This window comes from Anabrus simplex, chromosome 2 (genome assembly GCF_040414725.1).
Source record: "Anabrus simplex isolate iqAnaSimp1 chromosome 2, ASM4041472v1, whole genome shotgun sequence".
In the NCBI taxonomy this organism is placed as follows: Eukaryota; Metazoa; Arthropoda; class Insecta; order Orthoptera; family Tettigoniidae; genus Anabrus; species Anabrus simplex.
Genome location: NC_090266.1, coordinates 362,758,499 through 362,778,303, shown reverse-complemented (window position 1 = coordinate 362,778,303; position 19,805 = coordinate 362,758,499). Strand labels below are relative to the sequence as shown.

Sequence of the window (19,805 nt, the reverse complement as noted above, 5' to 3'; positions counted from 1 at the left end):
AGTAGAAGAAATAACTGCCACGATTATGACAGCTCTCACTAGGACAACTACTAGAACCAACACCATATTAGCTGGAGACATGAACTGCAGAATAGATGTCGGCGATCATAGAAGCAGTGAACTATTGCAGCCGATGATGTAAGAAGGCCTTAGGCTACTAAACAATAAAAATGACCTCGCTCACACTGGAAGCAGTACAGTAGACCAAATCTTTTACAAAAGCCCAGAAATCAATCTGATATGTCAATATGCTACTCAATAAATTTGGCATACGTGAAGAAGCACATCCCTGTAACAGTACGTTTCAACATATGACAAAAAACTATCCATGCACCTAAACCCAGGTAAAGACAGCTAGACATCCACATCATCCCTCAACAACAAACTAAAATAGCAAAACTTCAAAAGAAAATAAAACAAAACAGCATAGATGATGCTGCCAAGATTATGGACAACATTATCAAAAATACAACTTCCCCAATAATGGAATGATTATCTCAAAAGTGGTTCGACCGAACTCGCTACTTAGAGAGGAAGAGGGTCATCCAGGCACTACACAAGGCAAGGGTCAGCAATTCTCATGAAGACTTAACCGCATACAGTACTCTTAAGAAACGGTAGAAAATCCTCCTTAGAAATAGCCTAAATTATTACATTGAATTGGAAGCAGCAAGGATGGTGGAGGAACAAGAGAAAACCCATACAGAGCACTAAAGCCAGGAAGGACATAAACAACAAATAGACATGGATATATAGGAGGAACATTTTACAAGCCTACTAAATGAATAAAGATCCATTGAAACATACCCAAAAATGATCATAGGGCTAAACAGCGCTCTTAAACCATTTACCTCAGAAGAGATATACACAACTATATCAATACTTAAAAGCACGAAAGCATGTAGACCAACGGCATATTCAACGAGCACATCAAATTATCAGTCGGGTTACTAGAACCAGTCCTAACAGAACTGTTGAATGCTTGCCTGCGAATGGACTGCTTTCCTAAAGCATGGAGAGTTTTGACAATTAAGGTTTTGTACAAAGGCAAAGGGTATCCACATGACTAAATCTTATCAAGGGATCACCCTGGAAAACAATCACTTGAAGATACTCACAAATCTAATCACACAAAGGATCACAGAAAGGAGAGAGCACGAAGTTTCCAAAGAGCAGTTTGGGTTCAGAAAGGGAAGAACTACAATCCAAGCAATCAAAAACCTCTGGGATGACAGAGACCACTCTCTGGCACCCTCAAGGAAAATTTCATGCAGCATTCATTATCTTCTTCAAAGTGTTCGACAAATTAAGTCGAAGTATCATCTCCACAAAACTAGAGTTCTCACGTGTCTGATCCACAATATCTTGAGAAGAAGAAACAGTGTACAGATCTCAGACAACATACTTATGTCAAAAATCATTTTGCAGACAGATGGAGTCCTGTAGGGAGATCCCCTCAGTCCCGTATTATTTAACGTCACCACCCACGCCAATCGATAACAGAACTATCACTAGAGATCAAGAGGATAGAAATTAGCTACAAAAGGCAGTCCATGCTTTGGAAGAATGGACTAACCTTAATGAGCTACAGATAAACAAGAAGAAAACTGAAAGCGTGTAAGATACATAGCTACAGATAAACAAGAAGAAAACTGAAAGGGTTTAAGATACATAAGGAAGACAAAATCTTCATAAAACAAGAACCTCTGCAAACAGTAAACCTCATCAAATACCTGAATTTGACCCAACAGTCCATAACAAATTCTTTCAGGATACATACCAAGCAAAGAGCAACAGCAGCCACAAAAGCCATACATGATATCAAAGAATTAACTAAGCTATCCCTCAAAACTGCGATAAAAATCTTCAGTGATATAGATGTTGATTGCCATGGGGAACCTGAAATATTTGTTCCGAATGAGTAATCTCCAACACAAAGATTGTCCCCATTCTTACTGGAGCTAACCTGGGACAAATTGGTCACCCAAGACTTCCATACTCTAGAGAGCATCAAGGCTCGCTTCGTGAAGGTTACACTAGGAGTGTCTAAACACACTCGCTCCAGGCTGGTGTTCGTGCTTGCCCAAGAGACCTTCTTGATAGAAAACCTTGGAATGAAACTTTATTTGCCCTACACTCCCAATTGGAAAAAGGCAATAGACAAGAGAATACCGTCAACGCTAATGAAGTTAAGAAAGGCCTGTATTCTATTAAATCCAGGGCGAGTGGTGTCTATATTCCTATCACTTTTATACACTGGTGCTGTTCTCTCCATTCTCACCCATATCTTCTATTATTGTTCGAAGAATGGCACACTACCAACAATATGGATGTTAGCTAATGTCATGCCACTTCTTGAGAACCCAGGTTCGAAATTTCTGTCCAATTACAGTCAAATTTCTATTCTTCCTGCCCTCTCCAAAGCACTAGAATGGTTGGCACATGTTCAGATACAGGAATACCTGCACTGTCGCTTCCTTCTGAATCCGCCATAGTCTGGTTTCAAGAAGGGCCATAGTAGAGCAAATGCCGTACTGAAAGTGACTGATGGCATCAGACAAGCAATGGACAAAAGACAAGTGACTATACTCACACTCCTTGGCTTCAGCAGTTCTTTTGAGATGATCAATATCCAGATATTGTAAAAAAATCTTGGATCATTTTTTTATGCTGAAGCTTCAAACTTTTTCTGCTCTTACCTTACAGATAGTAATAATTTCATGTGGCTATTTCTAGCCTTATGCAGCCCTTGTAAAGCAGACCCTCCGATGAGGGTGGGCGGCATATGCCATGATGCCATGTGTAGGTAACTGCGTGTTTTGTAGTGGAGGGTAGTGTTGCATGTGGTGTGTGAGTTGCAAGGATGTTGGGGACAGCACGAACACCCAGTCCCCGAGCCAAGGGAATTAACCATTTAAGGTTAAAATCTCCGACCCGGCCGGGAATCGAACCCGGGACCCTCTGGACCAAAGGCCAGCATGCTAACCATTTAGTTTACAGATAGTAAGCTATGTGTTACAGCTCATGATATTACTTCATAGTGGTGGATCGGGAAGACTGTAGCTCCTCAGGTTCTGTCCTCGGTCCTCTCTTGTTTGCTCTCTATGTTAATGATATCCTCTCTAAAAATAAAGTATAATAGATATCACCTTTTTGCCGATGACCTCCCAATTTACTGCCATGTTAATATAAAGGCCATATCGAATGCAATAAGAGATTTTAACTCCAACCTTCAACAATTCAGTGTGTATGCCAATGAAAATTCTCTCCTTCTTAACCCTAAAAATCTCAAACAATTATAATTGGTTCTCAGAAATGATAAAACATCATGTATAAAAATTATACTATTCTTTCGGTGACATTAAATGCAACCATAATCCCGTTCAGTAAGGAAGTGAAGAACCTAGGTATGACACTGAAATTTTTGTCTGGTCTGCACACATAAGAAATACATGTAGAAAGATGTTTGTGACTCTACGCCCTCTGAAATGACATACAGACTTTTTGCCACAAGACGTAAAGATAAAACATCTCCAAACTTTGATACTACAGATACTTGACAATTGCGACACTGTCCTTGTTAATGTGAACAAACTACGAAACTTCAACAAGCATTGCGCTCTGGTCTTCGATTTGCTTTTAACTTGAGTTATGATTCTCACATAACCCCTAGCTGCGCAGCTCTTTCCTTGCGGAAACCTGAGAGGCAGTAGAAGTTTCACATACTTACGCTGATTTATCGAAGGAAAATCTACCCAAATACATATCTTCAAAATTCCATTCATTATCCTCATTCTATAATTGTAACCCTAGATCTGGCTCTTCCCTTGCTATTCCCGACAACCACTCTTCAATGTATAATAGATCTTTCATTGTGGCTGGGTCACAGCTTTGGAATTCAATTCCAGTTGCTGTCAGGAACTCCTGAGTCAACAGCAAAATTTAAAACTGCATGCAGAGATTACCTGTTGAATACTGCTCATTTTTTCGTATGATTGGTGACATATGATAGGTTTGTGATTGTGGTAGGTGGGCTAGTAACATTGGCATTTTACTGTACTGCTGAAGAACACTGTTGTTCTTATAATTAATATTAGGTTTTTATTATATTTTTACTGTTATAGAATAAATATACATAATATTTAGCTTCAACTCTTGTACATAGATCACTGTTTACTGCCGTACTTGTATTTTCATTCCTTTTTTATTATTGTGTTTTGTTTATACATTGCTTACATTTTTCAGTTTGTATTTAACTTTTTCATTATTAATTTCTTCATTCTTTTTTTACTTTCATGCTCCGGATTTCTTTTTATCTTTTTTTTTTTCATTTGTTGAGCTTTGCTTTCATTCTTCATTATATGTTCTCCATATGTGTTACTTGGCTTAGTTATCCTTGATTTTATAATAGAATAGTACATCTCTTTTTTTTTGTGTATTATCTTGTAATTTATGTGGTTAAGTGTAAGAGAGAGCCACGAGCCCCAATTTCACCACAGCTAAAGTCAAATGAATAAGGATCAGATAATACTTCACCTACTCTAATTCTCTGAGTTCCATTATCTAGAAATATAGCCATGAATTCAGTCACTTTTTTGTCTAGTCCAGTCGCACTCATTTTTGCCAGCAGTCTCCCATGATCTACCCTGTCAAATACGTTAGATAGGTCAATCGCAACACAGTCGATTTGACCTCCTGAATCTAGGATATCTGCTATATCTTGAGCTTCAGTGGAATAACCTTTACTAAACCCAAACTGTCTTCTGTCGAACCAGTTATTAATTTTGCAAACATGTGTAATATATAATCAGAAATAATGTGTTCCCAAAGCTTACGTGTAACACATGTCAAACTGACTGGCCTGTAAATTTCAGCTTTATGTTTATCACCCTTTCTTGTATACACAGGGGTTACTATAGCAACTATCCATTCATTTGGTATAGTTCCTTCATGCAAACAATAATCAAATAAGTACTTCAGATATGGTGCGATATCCCAACCCATTGTCTTTTGTATATCCCCAGAAATCTTATCAATTCCAGCTGATTTTCTAGGTTTTAATTTTTGTATCTTATTGTAAATGTCTTTGTCATTGTAGATAAATTTTAATACTTTGTTAGTATTAGTCACCTCCTCTATCTGGACTTTTTCCTTGTAACCAACAATCTTTACATACTGCTGACGAAATACTTATCCCTTCTGTAGATCCTTGCCTACACATTCCCCTTGTTCATTAATGATTCCTGGAATGTCTTTCTTGGAACCTGTTTCTGCCTTAACCCTTTATAGGATAGTGGTTAATTAATTAACCACCTCGAATAAGGTTGAATATATATTGTATTTAGCTAGAAAACTCAACCTTATCATCATCAGTGTTCAGCTAGAACACTTTGTGGGCCCAACATTAGTTTTCAATACGGCCATCAGAGGGAAGCGCCCGCGTTTTCTGTGGTCAAAATTTTAACCACAATGCATTTCCGATGGCTAATAACAGCACACGAAGTTCATTCAGCCGGTAAGTTAATATTTCTGTTATTTATGTAAATAATACTATGTTATATCAGTGAGTTATTAGTAAAAGTAATAGTTTTTGCTATGACTGTAATTGATTGCGAAAGTTGTAGCCATATATGTGATTATACATTAGGCTTTGTAACCAGCTGTCCAATCTAAACTCACTTTTTAATTTTGCAGGTCTTGCTTTTCTTGCTGAATTATTGTTTCTTCTCCAGTTTCCTGTGGTTTTACAGTGATATTAGGTGAGTACAAAGTGCGTTTTGTAGACTGAAGTTGAAATATTGACAAGAACGTATTGTGCTTAGATGATACGGAGATAATAACATGAAGGCAGTAACTTGAAAACTCTCGTAAACGTATTACAGCTTGTTTAGATGCTCTTTGAAATAGTATAGAAAGTCCATAGTGCAAAATGAAGTCTTGGATGAAGAGAGATACAATGCTGCTGCATGATTATTGTATCTTTTACTTTAATAAATCAGTTTTTCTTACATTTTTCTTATATTTACTGTTGCAGAAGTATGCCACCTCTACGAACATCTGAAATTGAGGAACTATAGGATACACTAGGAACAGATGATTCAGAAGCCGGTGGTGATTCTGATGCTGACTTTGCCTTAGTCATACCAGTAGCAGGTACTAGTACGAGCAGTGGCGAAACATTGGCAGGTACCATCAGTGCACACTTGATGGAAGAGGATTCGGATGGGAGCATGTACGACTCAGCTGACCGGACCAAGCAGATAAGATCCAGGAATCTTTAGTTTCAACATCCGATTCATATTCTGATACTGAACCAGATTCAGACTCCTCGAGTCTAACTCGGCAGCCTCCACAGTACAATTTTACTAATAGAGCAAAAGAGCCCAATAGTTTTCAAAGCTTTATATTCTCTCGCCCATTTGGACATCATGTATTGTGAATTTAGCTTCTCCACTTGAGATATTGATGATTTTCTTCTCTGAATGTATATTCAAAAACAAAGTTGATGAGTCCAATGAAACAAATTCAATAAATGAATAAAATTTATGGATTGGTTAATTTATTGACCACAAAATATGCATGTCCCTAATAGGATTGTGGTTAAAATTTTGCCAAAAAATTTTAGTAGTGATTATCATAAAAGGATTTAGCTGCTATTGATCAAAGGTTTGTTGGTTCTAGTATTTACTTTAGAAGGTAAGTATGTTACTTTAGGGCCATTATGAACAAAAAAGAGTTTTGCCCTATAAAGGGTTAAAGTACAGGTACCTATATGTACCCTTCCATTTTTTACTAAAGTTTGTATGACTGCCAATTACTGTATGCTTGCCATCATGTTATCCTTAGCTGACTTCTTCACTAGATTCATTTCCTTGTAAGTTCCTTGAATTTTCCTTACTTCCACAACCATTTCTAACTCTATTTCTTTCCAACCTGCACCTCCTCCTTAGTCTCTTTACTTCTGTTATAATATAGCAGGTCTTCACCATCCCTTACCACCTTCAAATGTATATACCTGTTTTTACATTCCTCAACAAATTCTTTAAACCCATCCCACAGTCTGTTTACAGTTTTATTTACCATTTTCCACTGATCATAATTACTTTTAAAAATTCCCTCCCTTCTAATTTTTTCAACATCTGCCTTAACCTGATTCCTGGATAACACTCTACTTTGGTTACCTTTCCTCCACACACTTTTCCCACAATTGCATCACCCATGCCCGGAGCATCAACCCCACCCTCCTCACTTAATCCCTTCTTCTGCTGGTCTCCCTTAACTTCCCCAATGCCTGCAGAACCCACTCTCTCCTCCTTTTTCTCTCTCTCACTGCTCTGTTCCACCTCCCTCCTACTATCTTCTACTCCACATTTCCCTTTCCTAGTGGTCCCTTTTCTGTTGCCCCCACCATGTAATACTTGCCTAAACTCCATAGTCCCTTTGCTGATCTACCTGCAGTGACTCATACCGATACCTCTCCTGGACCCACTGCCTGAGGAAAATCCTTAGCCCTCGTTTTCCTGGAGTCCGGTGGTATTTGAAGGTGCTCAAATACGTCAGCCTTGTGTCGGTAGACTTACTGGCATGTAAAAAAAATCCTGCGGGACTAAATTCTGGCACCTCGGTGTCTCCAAAAACCATAAAAGTAGTTAGTGTGACGTAAAGCAAATAGCATTATTATCATTTTCCTTGACCTTAAATTAATAATGTTTTTTAAAATGTTATTTGCTTTACTAACTACTTTTACGGTTTTTGGAGACACTGAGGTGCCAGAATTTAGTCCCACAGAATTCCTTTTACATGCCAGTAAATTTACCGACACATAGCTGACGTATTTGAGCACCTTCAAATACCACTGGACTGAGCCAGGATCGAACCTGCCAAGTTGGGGTCAGAAGGCCAGCGCGTCAACAATCTGAGCCACTCAGCCTGGCTGACCTTAAATTAGCCCTCCTGTCTTCCAAAACTTCTACCCTTCTTTCCCCTTCCTCTTGCCTACCTACCGTATCCCGTACGTTGATTGATGGAGACCTATCGTTATTCATGTCCTCCATTATAAGTCTAATTATCTCCCTCAAACTCGCTATCACTTCCCTCATCTTCCTCAGTTCCCATTCACACCTACAGTCCTTACACATGCCTCTCTCAGCTGTTCTTTTATCTCTCAAAGAAACTCGAAATAATATGGAAATATCAACAGAAATAAATTGCGTATTCTATGAATAGAAGTTTGTATATATGTCTGTGGGAAGAAATAATGTGTACTACACTTCAGAAGGATTTCACAACAATAGTGTAATCGGTGTAGGGCAATATCTTGCGTGTTTTTTTTGTCTGCAAGTAGTTGTAATAATAATGTCTCTATGTATGTATTTAGTGTAGTTATACATTTCTGTACCTAACCTCTTATTCCAAGTATTTTATAACTCTGGATACATTTAAATAGGATAATTGTAGTGTATTAATTCTATCAGTTGGTTTCCTGATTACACTATTCCCTGGGATCTATTATGAGTTCACCTGAATTACCCAAAACACTACTCATTTCCTTTTTCCCCTCCCTTCCTAAGATTCTTTATTACTGTTCTGAAAGGTTTCTCTGCTGCTTGATCTAGCCTTTCCACCGAGCTTGATAGCTGCAGTCGCTTGAGTGCGGCCAATATCCACTATTCTGGAGATAGTGGGTTCAAACCTAACTGTCGGCAGCCCTGAATGTGGTTTTCCGTGGTTTCCCATTTTCACACCAAGCAAATGCTGGGGCTGTACCTTAATTAAGGCCATGACCGTTTCCTTGCCACTCCTAGCTATATCCTGCCCCATCGTCACCATAAGACCTATCTGTGTCGGTGTGACGTAAAAGAACTTGTAAAAAAAAAAAAAATTAGCCTTTCCAGGATATTAACAAAATTTTCTCATGCCATCATCTTGAATTCAACAACAACTTGTTTCGCTCTTGTTTCATTCATCTACATACAGTTCCCCGTCTGCATCAGTCCTTGTTTGGAGCCATTTCTGATTCATGTTCTTTCTATGTTTACAAGCTGCTCTCACTTCATTATTCCACCATGGTGTGTGTTTTTCCCATCTTTACGCACAGTTGTTGTTTCTAGGCATTCCCTTGCTATTTGGACTACAGCATTGCTGTATGCCATCCATTCTCCTTCTATATCCTGAACATGATTACTGTCCACTGTTTGGACTTTTCACTAATCATGTCCATGTACTTCTGTCCAGTTTCTTGTCCTGGAGATTTTCTACCCTTATTCGTTTGCAGACAGATTTCACTTTCTCTGTCCTAGGCGTAGAGAAAGTTTACGTTATATACATGATCTGAAACATCCTTGATGCAATGGACAACAGACTTTTAACCACATAGACCCTATGTTACTTCATTACAAAAAAAAAAAAAAAAAAAATGTTAAAATATGAATTTGGTATGATTTTGTAGAGTGATGATGTGTGTCAAAAAATTGGTTAATGTATGAATTTGGTATGATTTTGTTGAGTGATGATTTGTCTAAGACACTCCTAATACTATCACTTTGAATGTTACAGTTTGCTTTTTACAGTGCCTTTTTTTACAGTTTTTGTTTTTTGTTTTATGACTGATTTCCTCCCCCTGGATCAAATGAGACATATGGTAATAGTTATTGATTTCAATGCAAGTATTATATCAATGTACTGGATTCAAGATTGTTTGAATGCAGGTGTTTGAATGGTGATAGAAATTCAGCTGAAATACTTTGCACTTTAGTATATTTTGTAGAAAATTATGTATTTTCTTGTTTATTATTGAAAATTTTTGTGTACAAGCTGTTCACTTTCTTTTAGGTTAACAGAGTTGGAATCTGGAAATAGTCGTGAAATCTTACATTTTCACTATACTACCTGGCCTGACTTTGGTGTACCACAAAGTCCCACCGCATTTTTGGATTTTCTAATGGTAGTGAGAAAGAGTGGAGTTCTGGACCAAAATGTTGGCCCTCCTGTTGTTCATTGTTCTGCTGGTATTGGTCGTTCAGGAACATTTTGTCTTGTGGATTCTTGTCTTGTGCTTGTGAGTAAATATAATGTATTTACTTCGTTGTATAGATTATTGCCAGTTCTTATGTACAGCATTAATGCAATTTCATACCTACACTCTGCACTCTTCAGTCTTAATCTTTATGGTTAAGAAAAGAAACTGTCTCCTGCTTGAGACAAATATGATGATTCATTTCCAGAATTCATAACTGCACAAATTTAAGTAAATAAGACAGAAACTACTGAACTATTATATTTGTCTCAACCAGTAAACCTTTGTTTTTTATGTATTGACAAGAATGTTCATTTTTCAGCTATTGTGTTTATAAAAATAAATTTGAATACCAGGTCTTTTTTTTTTTTTTTTCTTCATTATTAGCAGGACACCCATCTCTAGGCTAAAAATTCATTAGTTTAGTATTTGGTTGCATCCCTACTTTAGGTAAATGGAAGGTGGCAATCCTGACCGCATATAAACCCTTTGGAGTAATACAAATTTATGTAGTTATGAATTGTGGAAATTAGAATTCATGCCTTTCAATACTGTCTTCTTCATTTTCAATACACAATATTTTCTTAGTGATATTAGTATACACTTCTCCCAAAGGTATAAAATAACCTACTACGGTATAGTTGAGAAAACTTTGCTGAACTGAGTGAAAGCTACCTTGTTTTTACATGTTTATCTACAAAATTTTTAAGCTTCTCTCTTCTTACAGATGATGATCTAAAACGGCTGTAAATTTTCAAAAATTGACTCACCGTCAAGCTCTAAATTCTTCATGGCAAATTTGAATCCATTCTTAATCACGTGCGCAAGACAGACAGCTTTTAACCCCTTAAGCGGGGAGCTCGGTACACTCCAGCTCACTCCCAGGTGGGGAGCGATTTTGCCGATTGAAGAAAATATTTAATTACTTGCTTAAGAATAATCTTGAACTGAAGTGAACTATAGAAGGGCCCTAAGAGAAATATTTACTTCAGTATAGTGTATTTAATTGCTGAAAAATCCTATTTTAATTTTGTAATACTTTGTGGAAGAACGTAATGAGTGCTTTCGCACTGTGATACCAAGCTTATTTCTTCCTAATAGTAAGGCTCTGGTTTTCATTTATACAGTAACTTTAACCTTAATATTTTAAACAGTTTACTAACAATCTCTGCCGGGAATTTTTTTGTACATGTGAATTGTGTATTTACAATGTTTACATGTACTGAAAAGATTAAGAATGGAATAAATTATAATGCTCACAAAATTTTCTGTTATGATGATTAGCGTTTTGAGGGATCCATTTTATATAACTAGAGTTCATTGGTGATACACACAGACTGTATTACACTACAGGTAATATTCAGAGTATTTACAGCCTTTACAGTGTTATGTCTTTTACAGTTGTTCATTATGATTAATGCGGAAGAATATCATATTACATGTGCTGTCCCAGCGTCGCATAATATGTATCATTCCATTCCGAAATGTGATAATTTTCTTGGTATGGAAACTTTCCATCCTAGCCACCCTTTTCATAATAAGAGGTTCTCATCAGTTGACACTTTGCCATCAGGGGCATAAGTTTCAGAAATTTTGCAACCAGGTGGTCAAATATTGTCTTTATCTTATATACTGTAGTTTGGGAGAAATTTGTCCATTATATGCCTCATTGTCAGAGAAATGTAAGAAGCTGTGGAGGAAAAAAATCTCTTCTCTGTCATCAACTCATAGAAAAGAGGCATGGTCAATAAGCGATTGCGAGAAATATGTCCTGAATTAGGTTTCTGTACAATCCCCTGCAGCAGTAGTATGCCCACAAGAAACTTTATTTCGGCTTTATATGTTGGGATCGAGTTTTGATCTAGAGTACGTCGTTTGATCGTACTAAACTGGGTTTTGTGTGCTATTTTATGCTGGGAATAAAAAATTTGTCTGCTCAACTATGTTCTGGCATATCTCGTCATCAGAAATAATTCAGATATTTTGCATGGTTTTGTTTTCCCAAAAAACTCTCCCTTTACACCACGATGGAATTTTGGATCAAAGCGGGACCTTTGTCCATTTTCAGTCTGTTGACGAAGAAGTTGTACTGGTTGGAATATTATCTGTATTATCGTTTCCACTGTCGCTGTCATGGTTGCTACTTGAACTGGAATCGAACACGTGTTATTTCTTTTCCAATTGCTGAACATTCGCATCAGCTGGGCCAAAACCCTGTACATTCTAGCCTGCAGTATTTGTTCCAGGTAAATTCCCGTCATGAATTCCCCTTCAGTAGACTTCACTAAGATCAATATCCTCCCCACTAAATTCCAACATTTCATTTATTATGGCCCGTAAATCATCCTTCTCTAATGGTAGGGACCGATGATTCCTTTTAGACATTTTAGCGGAAAAAGTGTAAGAAAAAGAATTGAATAGAACCCAGGTCTCTGCAGTTTGGAAGGAAATCCTGAATTGTGCCTTTATTACAGAACACTTGCATATGGTAATAAATGGGTAACTCGGGGTAAATACACACTCCAGTCGTGAAAGAACAACGCAAGAGTGAGGATAATAAATTAGGTCACAGTTCTAATGTGTCATCAGAGAAGTCTGTTTAGTTTCATAATCTCCATAAATTCCTTATACAGCAATATTATTGCATCCAAGGGACGATTAGTTTTATGAGCTAAAGCTTCAACGCGAGGCTATTAGGCTTTAGGTTGTTCTGCCCGGACATAAGATGTTGTTTATGATGCAACTCATGGATGACACATTGGTATTGGGGGAACATAGTTGAAAAAAGTCACATCAGAGGGCAGACTTATCCAGAATACTCTGCTAAAAAAGAAATAAACTTCTGCAGGCAGGTAACTGAGAAGAGAATTATAATTAGAATCAGCGGATATATCCGTGTTCCCCACCCAGCAAGTGACTTGAAGCTGCGGATCTCGCCGCATCACCCGCCGAATGGGTTCATATTCTAGGGTTCCTTCTTTTAGTAATGTGTATACAGATCTGTGAATACCAAAATTGGCATTAGTGTTGTTGGCACTAAATGCACACACTATATTTATGTCAAGTTCTGATTTTGAAATGGTGCTTACATTGCATCGATTGTTTCTGAGCGCAAAAAAAAAACCTTTCTGACAGCCATCATCAAAAGAAAAATTATAGATACCCTTTGTTAGATGTGTCATTTGCTGAAAAGATATTTACTTTAATGCATTGACTACGTCCACTTTTTAATAGGCTTATTTATTTATTTATTTATTTATTTATTTATTTATTATTATTATTATTATTATTATTATTATTATTATTATTATTATTATTATTATTATTATTATTATTATTATTGGAATTATGAATTTACTCATTCAGGACAAATATTTCAGGTACCCGTAATCGATATTTATATCATGTTAAGTTACCTTGTTAGAGCCAGAAGTGTTAGCCTTAGTTAAGAAGTTAGACATCACCTATGATGTTGTTTTCACTGTTACAAACCTTCTATAATGCTCTGCTCCTACTGCAATATTTTTATTTATTTTTTAAATGTAAGTGCAGTTGAAACATCTATACTACATGTTGGGTTTCATGAAAATCATAGTTTCCTTTCAATAACTAAGAATAAGTTTGAAGCCATGTATCAGTAAATTTACATAAATATTTTCCTTTCTTTTTAAGTAGTCTGTCTGGCTTTGTTGCATTATTTTTCTATTCTTCCTCCAACAAAATATTCTGAAAGTCAGCTTCGTTGTTCATTATTTCACCTCCTACATACCATGCCTACTCCTACTGGCAGAGTTACCAACCCCATTAATGTTCTGACTGTGCTTCAAGCAGACTTCCAAACCTTTTGAAATTCTATCTGTGCGGAGTTTTCAGTTCTGAAAGATAACATTACTGATATCAAGAAATTGCTAGAAATTCAGGAGGCTCGGAGCGACGAAGCGGAGCAGTTCAGTAGGCGTAATTGCCGTCTTCTTTCTGCATGGAGTGAGCGAGACACGGAAAGGTCCTGGAAACTAACCATGAAAAACTGAAAGTCGAATTGACCATGGACGCCATCGATTGCTGTCATTGACTGGGACGGCAACGTAGATCAACTGCTGATTTAGTGACTGAGGATAATCAGCCTATCATAGTAAAATTCCTACGCTACCACCCAGGAATCAGGTTTGGTGCGCTAAGCGACAGCTGAAATGCACCAAATTTCTCATAACTGAATCCCTCACTAGACTGGGAAAGGACATTTTGAACAAGGCACGAGACACTTTTGGATTGCACAGCTCGTACAGTGAAGATGGAAGGATAATTATACATGTATCTGGCAAGAATTTCCATGTGAACACACTTGTGGAATTACAATCATTTATCAGGCAATATGGTGAAAGCAGCATGTGCAACTATGTGCATTCTATGTAGTACATTGATTTTTAATTTTGTGTGTGTGTGTGCGCTTGCGTGTGTGTGGTGGGTTTTTTTTTAGCTGGTCACTGCATGTACAAGGAAATTAAGGTAAGCTGCATGTTTTAAATTATTTTAGCATGCCTGTGTTAAGAAGTGCTATTGAAAGTCTCCCTCCCTCACTCCTCAGCACTCATCTGCAAGACAGACACCCCCTCCCCCATCACTCTCCCTTCTCAGCCCTTTCAACGGAACATACGTCTGGAAGAACACAGCTCGCCTCCACCCGTTTCTCACCCTTTCTCCCTCCTATTCTACACAGACCAATTTTAGAGAAGGAACTAGAGTCATTTACTCACACCCTATCATGTGCGCATGTCAACAGACAATCCATTGTTGCTCACCTTGATGAACTGAAGGTAATATTTGAAGACAGTCCAATTCATATTGCTGCTGTAACTGAGATTTGGCTCCATAGTACGATCCCCTCAACCATGGTTGATATCACTGGCTATGATATCCACAAGCATGATCAGATGAACAGACGAGGTGATGGGGTTGCCTTATATCCTAAATCTATGCTCAAGAGTACAGTTGTACACACGTCTACTCCTGCTGTAAAAACTGCCCCTGAATAAATGTTCGTGGAGGTGTTTGTCAATACTGTAAAAATACTGGTAGGTGTAGTACATAGGCTTCCTGACACAGTGCGAGACCTTCGTAACCTAGAGGACAGCTTATTGAGACTGCTACCATCATACGAGCACATGATTCTTTTTGGAGACTTTAACACAAATTTATTAACCCAGAGCAATGACTCCGTATGACTACAAAATATTGTTAAATCCTGTGAAATGACTATATTGCCCATAATAATAATAATAATAATAATAATAATAATAATAATAATAATAATAATAATAATAATAATAATAATTTTGTGTGGCTATTTCTAGCAGAGTACAGCCCTTGTAACGTAGACCCTCCAATGAGGGTGGGCGGCATCTGCCATGCATAGGTAACTATGTGTTATTGTGGTGGAGGATAATGTTATGTGTGGTGTGCGAGTTGCAGGGATGTTGGAGACGGCACAAACACCCAGTCCCAGGGCCATTGGAATTAACCAATGAAGGTTAAAATCCCCGACCCGTCCGGGAATCGAACCCGGGACCCTCTGAACCGAAGGCCAGTACGCTGACCATTCAGTCGAGTCGGATTACATTGCCCCTTAAACCCCACCCACCACATCCATACTTCTACCATTTCTACTGATACATTCTTACACCTAGTAGTAACAAATAACCCCCGAAAAATCCTTTACCACGGTCAAGTATCTGTTCCTGACATGTCTAAACCTGACCTCATGTACTTAGCATACTCTCTTCGCATGCCTAAGTACCAACCGAAATATGTAATGTTTAGAGACTTTAAAAGCATGAATTTAATACAACTGAGACACACAACTCTGCCCCCGGTACGACATAATGATATTTTTTATTTATTTATTTATTTATTTATTTATTTATTTATTATTATTATTTATTTTTTGCTAGTTGCTTTACGTCGCACCGACACAGATACGTCTTATGGCGACGATGGGATAGGGAAGGGCTAGGAGTGGGAAGGAAGCTGCCGTGGCTTTAATTAAGGTACAGCCCCAGCATTTGCCTGGTGTGAAAATGGGAAACCATGGAAAACCATTTTCAGGGCTGCCGACAGTGGGGTTCGAACCTACTATCTCCCGAATACTGGATACTGGCCACACTTAAGCGACTGCAGGTATCGAGCTCGGTGACATAAAGATAAAGAGCAACATTGACAAGAAAGTGGAAATATCTAATTTCCATTTGCATGAATTGTACAACAAACATGCACCCATGCGTAATGTGAGGGCAACACGTCTGGCTGTCCTTGGCTGACTACTGATGTTAAGACTATGATGAAAGAACATGACACACTACACCGACGCTATAAGCAGACTCAACTAGCTGACATACATGAGCAGTACCATGTACTTCGAAACTGAATTAAACTAGTAATCCGTGATATGAAATTTTTCCAGCATTTAAACAAAAATATTAACACTCGTTCCACATGGCAACAACTTCGGTCACTGGGTATTGGCAAAACACTTGTGAAGCATACTGATCCCTAGGTGTCTCTTGATGAATTAAGGATTTTAACTTAACCATTGTGGTTTGATTTTATAATGCTCCATACTGACTACAATCTCTACTTCAGTAAATACACATTTGATATTTGAATTCAACCTTGTTAGTACATAAGAGTTATTTAATTATTTATTATCACCTAATATCGCTACATGTTTCAAGGATCTTATTGTCCTCTTCCTCACCAGTTTTTCTCACACCACCAAATATCTCTTAGACCTATCTACTTATTATTAAACACCAATCTTATTCTTAACTAAACATCTCTTAATATACGAGGACGGTTTGAAAAGTTCTCAGAATCACCGCTAGATGTCAGTGCTAGAGCAACGAGATTCCCGCGCATTAATCACACATCCTTTGTGAGCGAACACGTGGCGCGTCAGTGCTCTCGCTGCAGGAGTGTGGTAGTGACGACTCTTTGTTGTTGTTCCCGCGTAGTGATTTGTGACAATGGAAAAAACTGAGATTCGAGCAGTGATTAAATACTTTGTAAACAAAGGTATGAAAGCAAAGGAAATTCATGCTTACTTTCAGAACACACTAGGGGACTCTGCTCCTTCATTTTCAACTGTTGCCAAGTGGACCAGCGAGTTTAAATTTGGTCGGGAGAGCTTGGATGATGATCCGCGTAGTGGACGGCCAAAAAGTGTTACGACCCCAGAATTTATCGCAAAAGTGCATAAAATTGTCATGGAGGATCGTCGACTGAAAGTGCGGGAGATTGCTGAAGCTGTAGGGATGTCTTCTGAATGGGTATATTATTAACCAAAGAATTGGGTATGAAAAAAATATCCGCAAGATGGGTGCCGCGGCTCTTGACATTGGACAATAAATGCACCAGACTGGAAATGTCCGAAAAAAGTCTGGCCCGTTTTCAGTGCAAGCAACAAGATTTTTTGCGCCGGTTTGTGACTACAGATGAAACTTGGGTCCACTACTATACCCCAGGGATAAAACAGCAGTCAAAGCAGTGGAAACATGCTGATTCACCACCACCAAAGAAAGCAAAGGCAGTGCGTTCGGCCAGACAGGTCATGGCCTCAGTTTTTTGGGATGCTAAAGGCATTCTGCTGATAGATTATCTTCCTACTGGCCAAACAATTACGGGGCGATACTATGCAAACCTCCTATAGAATTAAAAATAGGAAAGAATTTCCACCAATCAATACTTGTTTATTGCTTATATTAAGCTACAGGACCGGTTTCGACCCCATATACAAGGTCATCTTCAGCTGAACCATGAATACATATTTATATGATGAAGCTTTGATTAAATTGCATTGTCAAAGGAATATCATATGATGATGTGCATTTAGTCACATACAAATGGGGCATGTCTTAACGTGAATTGGCATATATGTCAGTATGTACAATATTGCAACTGTATGTTTAAAATATTATGTTGAGGTCCTAAAATGAGTGTATAAAACATATCTTCACTTAAACTAACTTATATATATATGTACAGGATGAAATACAATATATAAAAAACATTTCGTGCACATGAACATTCGTATCTTGCTTGTTGGTCAGTTCATCAACTCTCGTATTTAAGTCCCATTTACAGTTGTACACTTAGCTGCTGTTCTTGGAGTTTAAAAGATATGGTTGTAAAATTGCATGAGTAAACGATTTAGTCTTCATGTGGGATAAAACACTTTCCAATTTTTAAAAAAAGTTGCCAGGTGTATGGATAAAATTCGGCTAAAATATGTTCAGCTCTGCTATGTATGTTGCCTTATGTTCGAATCAAATCTTGTTGTCCTGTGGCGTCTGTAAAATTGGGTTCAGAGTAATGGCTCCTTTCCCATTTGTAGCTGTGCAATGGTGTTATGTTTATCTGTGGAAGATAAGATTGAGCTATGAGAGATATATGTTGGAGGAATGTCTAAAGGTTATGTGTGTAAATTTGAATATGTACTTACTATTGTTGGTGTAGCCGAGTTGTGTTTGACGTGCGAGCTTGTAGTGTACTACTTCGTGTTCTTCTTGGACTCATACTAGCTGCTGTGAGGGGAAGGGAAGGAGGGGTAGGGCGAGTTGTTGTTGTTGTGGGAGTAGGGGTGGAGCTGGGTGTGTTGTTTGATGTTTTTCTGTTAGTCAATTAACTTAAGGTAAGAGTTTTTTAGAGCGGGGATAACTGTATTGAAGATGATGATAGCTTTTTCTGTGATTTCATTTATGTTGTAATTTGGATTGGTGTACTGATCTAGAGTAATGTAAAATTCTTCTGTTATGTTGAGCAGGGGGCCTTTGGGGTTTATGTTTAGGATTTGCATATCGTTATCGATATTTGTAAAACTGTGTTTATAGTCTGCGACATGTTGTCCTATTGAGGAAAAATGATTGTGTTTTACCGCATTTATGTGTTCGTTATATCGGGTTAGGAAGTTTCTACCGGTGCGTCCGACATAGCTTGTCTCGCAATTATATTTGATACGGTATACCCCTGAGTGGTTGTATTTGTTGTTGCTATTGATTGTTCTGACGTTGTGTGTGATGTTGGTACTATTGTGTGTAGTTCTGAAAGCTATTCTTAGGTTATGTTTGTTTAAAATGTTGGTTATGGGGTATATGTGTGCATTATTGAAGGTGAATAGTGCGTAATCTTTCTTGGATTCGTCTACGTTTGTTAGTTTTGTTTTGGGTTGGGATTTTATTTTGTGAATGATTTTGTTAACCATTTCTTTCTTGTATCCGTTGTTCTTAGCTATGTCATGAATTAGTTGTAATTCTTTGTTTAGATCTTCTTTTGTTAACGGTATATTGAATGCTCTGTGCATCATGCTATAGTAGGCTGCTCTTTTGTGTGTATTGGGGTGAACGGAATCCATTTTAATTGTATTTGAGGTTTGCGTGGGTTTTCTGTATATTCTGTAAGAAAGGTGGTCATCATGTCTAGTTGTCGTTATGTCCAGGTAGTTCAGATTGCGATTGTTTTCGGTTTCTATAGTAAATTTTATATGGGAATCTATTGTGTTGAGTTTATCTAATATATCAGTTTCATTTGTGGACCTATTATCGATGATGAGAAAAATGTCATCAACAAATCTGCACCAAAAAAATATATTGTCTATTTTGTTGATGTATGTGTGCTCTAAATAGTCTACGTAAATTTTGGCGATTATACCAAAAGCGGGAGATCCCATCGGTAAACCCTGTTGCTGATAGATAGTATCATGAAATTTAAAGTAGTTGTTACTAATGGCAAAATTAAGTAA

At 37.7% G+C, this 19,805-nt stretch overlaps 1 protein-coding gene across 2 annotated transcripts in view; it reads left to right on the top strand.

Moving 5' to 3' along the window:
- The window catches only part of Ptp61F (Protein tyrosine phosphatase 61F), a 426,371-nt gene that overhangs the window by 203,221 nt on the left and 203,345 nt on the right, over positions 1-19,805 (top strand). For both annotated transcript variants that reach the window (XM_067140770.2, XM_067140769.2), the window contains exon 5: positions 9,832-10,057. In XM_067140770.2, the coding sequence (XP_066996871.2) occupies positions 9,832-10,057 (226 nt within the window). The remainder of the gene's footprint in view (positions 1-9,831; positions 10,058-19,805) is intronic.